Below are 5,251 nucleotides of genomic sequence, written 5' to 3'. Positions count from 1 at the left end.
AGTACAGGAATCATGACAAAATACATTAAAGGAATTGAAAGAGATGTTTACTTCATTCAGTGGCCACTAGGTGGTGCCTATTCCATTTTATGTATTATGGGTATCATTACTTACCCTCTGCATCCTGTAGGTGGCCATTTTTCTTTTTTTTATGTCATTCCAGATGATCGAAGCAATAGCTCTTTGGTACGGTGGCCGGGAGGTGCAAATCAAAATTACAAAATCTGAAACACTTTTACAAGTGGCAAAACAAATTTACATTTTAGAAACAAAATCACATTTTAGAAAACAAATTAACAATACGAGAAACACTTTTACAAGTTCAGAAGAAATTAACATTTCAGAAAACAAATTAACATTTCAGAAAACAAATTAACATCACTCGAAACACTTTTACAAGTGGCAAAATCAACCGGAAAGGGTAGGTACTAATTCCAAGGCTGACCCGGAAGTGATAACGGAAGCGGGCATTTCAACCCAAGATGGACAGCAGTCGAGTGGCGTTTTGCCCGTTTTGCGGGGCACATATGAGTAGATTAACGCGGTTTTGTTTTTCTTGTGGACGGTCCTTAGAGTTTTTAAACGGCACAGAACAGACAGAACGACCAGATATGCTGCAGCAGTGCATACGATATTTTAATGAGGGTCACTCATACGCTGTAATCGTAGACATGATGGCATGTTTACACGGTGTACACATCAGCTTAAGGTCGCTGAAAAGCAAACTGAATGATGCCGGGTTATATCGCAGAAAGGATTTGTCCTCTACCGACGTCATAACTAGAGCAATACGAGTGGAACTTCGTGGACCTGGACAGCTGTTTGGCTACCGCATGATGTGGCAGGTACTCAGACAAAAGTACAATCTGCGAGTGAGGAGGGATCATGTAATGAATTTGCTCCGGGAGCTTAATCCTCAAGGGTGCGAGAGGAGAGCACGCAGAAGGTTTATAAGAAGAATCTACCACTCCATGGGACCGAACTATATGTGGCACGTGGATGGTTATGATAAACTCAAGCCATTCGGTCTGGCACTTTCAGGGTGCATCGATGGATTTTCCCGTAAAGTACTGTGGCTTATATGTGGCGCAACAAATAATGACCCATCTGTGATCGCTCACTATTTCCTGTCATGTGTGCGAAACCTCGGTGTCATCCCCATGAGACTGAGAACCGATTGCGGCACGGAGAACGGGACCATGGCCGCAATTCAGTGCACGCTACGCCACCACCACAATGACTACTACTCTGGAGCGTCCAGCCACATGTATGGCTCATCCACAACCAACCAGAGGATTGAGTTCTGGTGGTCCATATTCAGAAAGGGAAGGTAAGTGGTATTCATACTTTAAATTCATTTTGAGTGACCATCGTTTAAACATGGATATGAAAATTATAACACTATATTACTGATTTTTTTATAGGTGTCAGTTCTGGATGGAGCTATTTGCAGACCTTAGAGAAGCTGGATACTTAAATGGGAGTCACGAGCATCAGTGTCTGCTGAGATATTGCTTTGGTGATGTTATTCAGAGGGACTTGGATGAGTGTATGAGACTGTGGAACAGTCACAGGATCCGCCCCTCCAGAACAGCATCATGTCCAGGAGGAGTGCCAAATGAGCTCTACTACTTACCACACAGGTAATACTTTGGTGATAGATGGTATTTTCCATTTTATCATAAATTTAAATGTAATCATATCTTCTCTGTAATATAGGTTTGGCTCCAGAGACTGTGGATTTAAAATCGAAATGACTGAACTGGATGCCTTTCCTGACGTTCATCTGACAAGAGCTCCATGTGGGGACCCAAACATGCAAGAATACTTGGACTTTGCAGTGGAGCACAATCATTTACAGAAGCCAGAACAGTGGCAGTCTTCAACTGAACTATATCTGAAACTAAAAGAAATTGCTCAGCTATGAATTGAAGGGAAGTTTATTGTAATGATGGTGGAACATGTACACAACTTGTCACCCACAGTTTCAGTATTTAAAATTTGGAAATAAATGAATGAAAAACAATTGTCCAAATGCTGTCTGAGGGGAAAAAAAAAAAAAAGACATGCTTGCTTACCGCAATTTTAAAGTATTTTAACAAAAGTAACTGCACCTTTAAATGCACATAATACCAACAAAGAACAAAAAACATTTTGAGTCCAAGTTTTCCTGCTTTAACATACCTGATTCAGATGATTGCAGTTTAAAAAAAAAAAAAGCCTGTTAATCAGTTATTCAGGATTAGGATCTCTGATCTAAAACGTGCAGGGCATTGTGCCTGGATGACCAGGTTTGAAAAACACTACTCTAATGGTTATCTAGCTATATAGTTTATAGACAACCAAATCCTGGACTATTTTGAATTCCAAAGTCCATTTGTGACTTAAACACACTATATGAATCCAGAAATGGTAATTTCAACAAGTTTGAACATGTATTTGCCATTGGGAGTGGAACGTCATCCAGGAACTCTATTTGTGGCAGTGGTTCCAAGCCAGATGGGGGAAGTGATGTCAGCCCAGTTGCAAACATCAAAATGTCTTCCACAGACACAGCAGCCTCGCCTTCTGCAAAGAAATAAATGTTCAAATATACCAGGCTAACGTGGTTTTCCAAGTAGGTACAAATAAAACCTTACAAACCTTCACAATCAAGGAGATAGTCTGCCCAGCAGGCCAAGGTTTGGCTTTCTTTCAGTCTCCTATTACTCCCTGAAGGGCTGAGTTGAGGTTTGAAGAGTCTCTCAAGCTCAAAGGCAGTCAGTCGCTTTTCACAGTGGCACAGGACAGGGGTCAGCAAAGTAGGGTGTTGCTGTAGTGCAGTCAGGAACTGAAGAGCTGAAAGACCATCTTTCAATCTACAAAGTGAACACACTGTTACACAGATATGTAGATGTTGCACACTAAGGCAAAATTGTTTGTCACAGTGACTGATAACAGATACACGTGCCATGGAGCATTACAAACTAAACATTCCTACATTAAAAAAAAAAGAAAATTACATCATTAAAAATATCTTACCTGTCAATTACAGATGAGTTGCGGTCAAAAATATACCACTGGAGGTAGTTGGCCACAATTTCTGTCTTTTCGTCCACAGCAGCCACATGTCTAAGACAGCCTGCTGTCTGCAACATTGTGCTGTGTCTCATGATACATTCTTGTAGAGCATCCAATGTAGCAGCATTCTCAATCTGAAAGACAAAGAGACATACCCAACACATTAAATAACTATGTGTTAATCTTGACCATTTTTATTTAGTGACATATATAGCATGCTGTAACCCTACAATACCATAAATTCATAATTCTGCAAATGTATATGTGTGGGAACTAAACATCATCATTGAACAGTGCAGGAACTATGTTAAACTCTGTCCTACCACACTGGATTTATGTTATCCCCACCTCTCGCAAAGCTTTCCCTATTTCTTCATCAGTTATTAAATTAACTGTTGGTTTGAATGAAGGCTGGCCAGCAAGATACTGTACAAGATCTTCTGACAGGAAATGGGGTCCCGGACCTCCATGTACAACTGAAACTGCAATCATCTGTCCTGCCAGGAAGTATTCATCCTCCCTAACAGCTGTGAATGAATTCATATTGTAAAATGAAAACATACATTATTTACTTTAAGATATTGGGGAAAAAAAAAAAAAAAAACATATTCTGTGTCACATATCTGTTTACTAATAACCATCCATTAGTATAGCACATATCTAACCCTATGCATACCATTTGCATTATAGACCAAGAACCGATGTCCCTCTGGTCCATCAAAAATTGGCCGGTCTTTCAGGTGCTTCATTAGCAGAGTTAAAAAATTCTCATCTTGGACCACCTGTGTCAATCCCTTCCTCATAAACACCTGCATCATCGGTAAATCTGACCAGCATGTCACAGTTTTCAGAATATGATGAACGTCTGAAAATGACATTACCTGTCCTGGCTGAATTGTAGCTTGATGTCCCAGTGCATCTCTTAAACACAATGAAAATAATAAAATGATTACCACAATAGTCATATAAGAATGTAAACAAGTACATGACAGATTCCTCTTGGTTGATAAATCATTAGAAAGGTTCTCTCTCTGTGAAAAAGGCTAGATGCAAAAATCTACTTACCTTTCATTTTCAGACTTATCTTTGGGAGTTCAAAAACCTGTGAGGAAAGTGCATAAATTTATCAGCAGTTTCTAATAGCTTCAATAGCTAATTTGTGCCACCACAGTTTCACAGTGAGCCGAATCAGACAGTCCAGTACTGATTACACGATCAGTACTATACAACTTACCTGGACGTGTTTTTGTTCTTTAGCCCGGTGTCTTCCTCTAGGCCCGTAGTTAAAAGACTGACGCTCTTTGGACTTCGAGCTTCGGTATTCCAGGAACTGTTTATATGACGAGCAAGGTTTTTCTGCTGAAATTAACAAAGCTCTGTCTCAAAAAACAAAATGAGCTAACCAATGACACTAATAGCTTTCATTCGTATTGGCTACTTCAGATAGCGAGCGCTATGCTGCACTTACTTTGTTTAGCATTATCCGGCTGTTGACATATCCCCTGTGCCTCTGGACCTTCCGTCTGTTCTGTCCCATTTAAAAACTCTAAGGACCGTCCACAAGAAAAACAAAACCGCGTTAATCTACTCATATGTGCCCCGCAAAACGGGCAAAACGCCACTGAACTGCTGTCCATCTTGGGTTGAAATGCCCGCTTCCGTTATCACTTCCGGGTCAGCCTTGGAATTAGTACCTACCCTTTCCGGTTGATTTTGCCACTTGTAAAAGTGTTTCGAGTGATGTTAATTTGTTTTCTGAAATGTTAATTTGTTTTCTGAAATGTTAATTTCTTCTGAACTTGTAAAAGTGTTTCTCGTATTGTTAATTTGTTTTCTAAAATGTGATTTTGTTTCTAAAATGTAAATTTGTTTTGCCACTTGTAAAAGTGTTTCAGATTTTGTAATTTTGGTTTGCACCTCCCGGCCACCGTACTTTGGCCAGATCAGCCTTCTTCGAGATGTTTGACACTGGCAATGGCACCTCTCCTTACACACTCAAAATGTGTGCGGTGGTGTCAGAGACTGCCGGCCGAAGAGCAAGGGGGGTCGCTGTGGAATCGGCCAACAAGAAAACCAGTATGGCCCTCCCTGCACTTATCTGGTGTGGCCTGCCTGAGATTCCCACACCAGCAGCTGCAAAGCACCTTCGTCATCTCAGGTCTCTAGCTACTAAGATGCTCCCATTTGATGC

The 5,251-nt window shown here is 40.6% G+C and overlaps 2 protein-coding genes across 7 annotated transcripts; one reads left to right on the top strand and one right to left on the bottom strand.

The window, feature by feature from the left end:
• Window positions 1-308: 308 nt before the first annotated feature.
• Window positions 309-2,122, top strand: LOC115786520 (uncharacterized). Its single transcript, XM_030738698.1, has 3 exons — window positions 309-1,330; window positions 1,425-1,643; window positions 1,720-2,122. The coding sequence occupies exons 1-3, from the start codon at window positions 483-485 to the stop codon at window positions 1,925-1,927; spliced, it is 1,275 nt and encodes a 424-aa protein (XP_030594558.1). The 5' UTR covers window positions 309-482; the 3' UTR covers window positions 1,928-2,122.
• LOC115786521 (G2/M phase-specific E3 ubiquitin-protein ligase-like) lies at window positions 2,051-4,871 on the bottom strand. Of its 6 annotated transcripts, none has more exons than XM_030738699.1 (8): window positions 4,529-4,871; window positions 4,295-4,419; window positions 4,126-4,162; window positions 3,737-3,981; window positions 3,409-3,587; window positions 3,022-3,194; window positions 2,644-2,858; window positions 2,051-2,568 (listed from the first exon to the last, which is right to left on the bottom strand). In XM_030738699.1, the coding sequence occupies exons 4-8, from the start codon at window positions 3,936-3,938 to the stop codon at window positions 2,333-2,335; spliced, it is 1,005 nt and encodes a 334-aa protein (XP_030594559.1). In that variant the 5' UTR covers window positions 3,939-3,981; window positions 4,126-4,162; window positions 4,295-4,419; window positions 4,529-4,871; the 3' UTR covers window positions 2,051-2,332. The 6 variants fall into 6 exon arrangements, 5 of the variants coding, with proteins under 5 accessions (XP_030594559.1, XP_030594561.1, XP_030594562.1 ...); XM_030738701.1 differs by having other exon boundaries at window positions 4,295-4,416; XM_030738702.1 differs by having other exon boundaries at window positions 4,295-4,390.
• Window positions 4,872-5,251: the final 380 nt, after the last annotated feature.

Source organism: Archocentrus centrarchus, chromosome 10 (assembly GCF_007364275.1).
Source record: "Archocentrus centrarchus isolate MPI-CPG fArcCen1 chromosome 10, fArcCen1, whole genome shotgun sequence".
Classification (NCBI taxonomy): Eukaryota; Metazoa; Chordata; class Actinopteri; order Cichliformes; family Cichlidae; genus Archocentrus; species Archocentrus centrarchus.
Note: the sequence above shows the minus strand (reverse complement) of the source record. Positions and strands in the feature narration are given on the sequence as shown.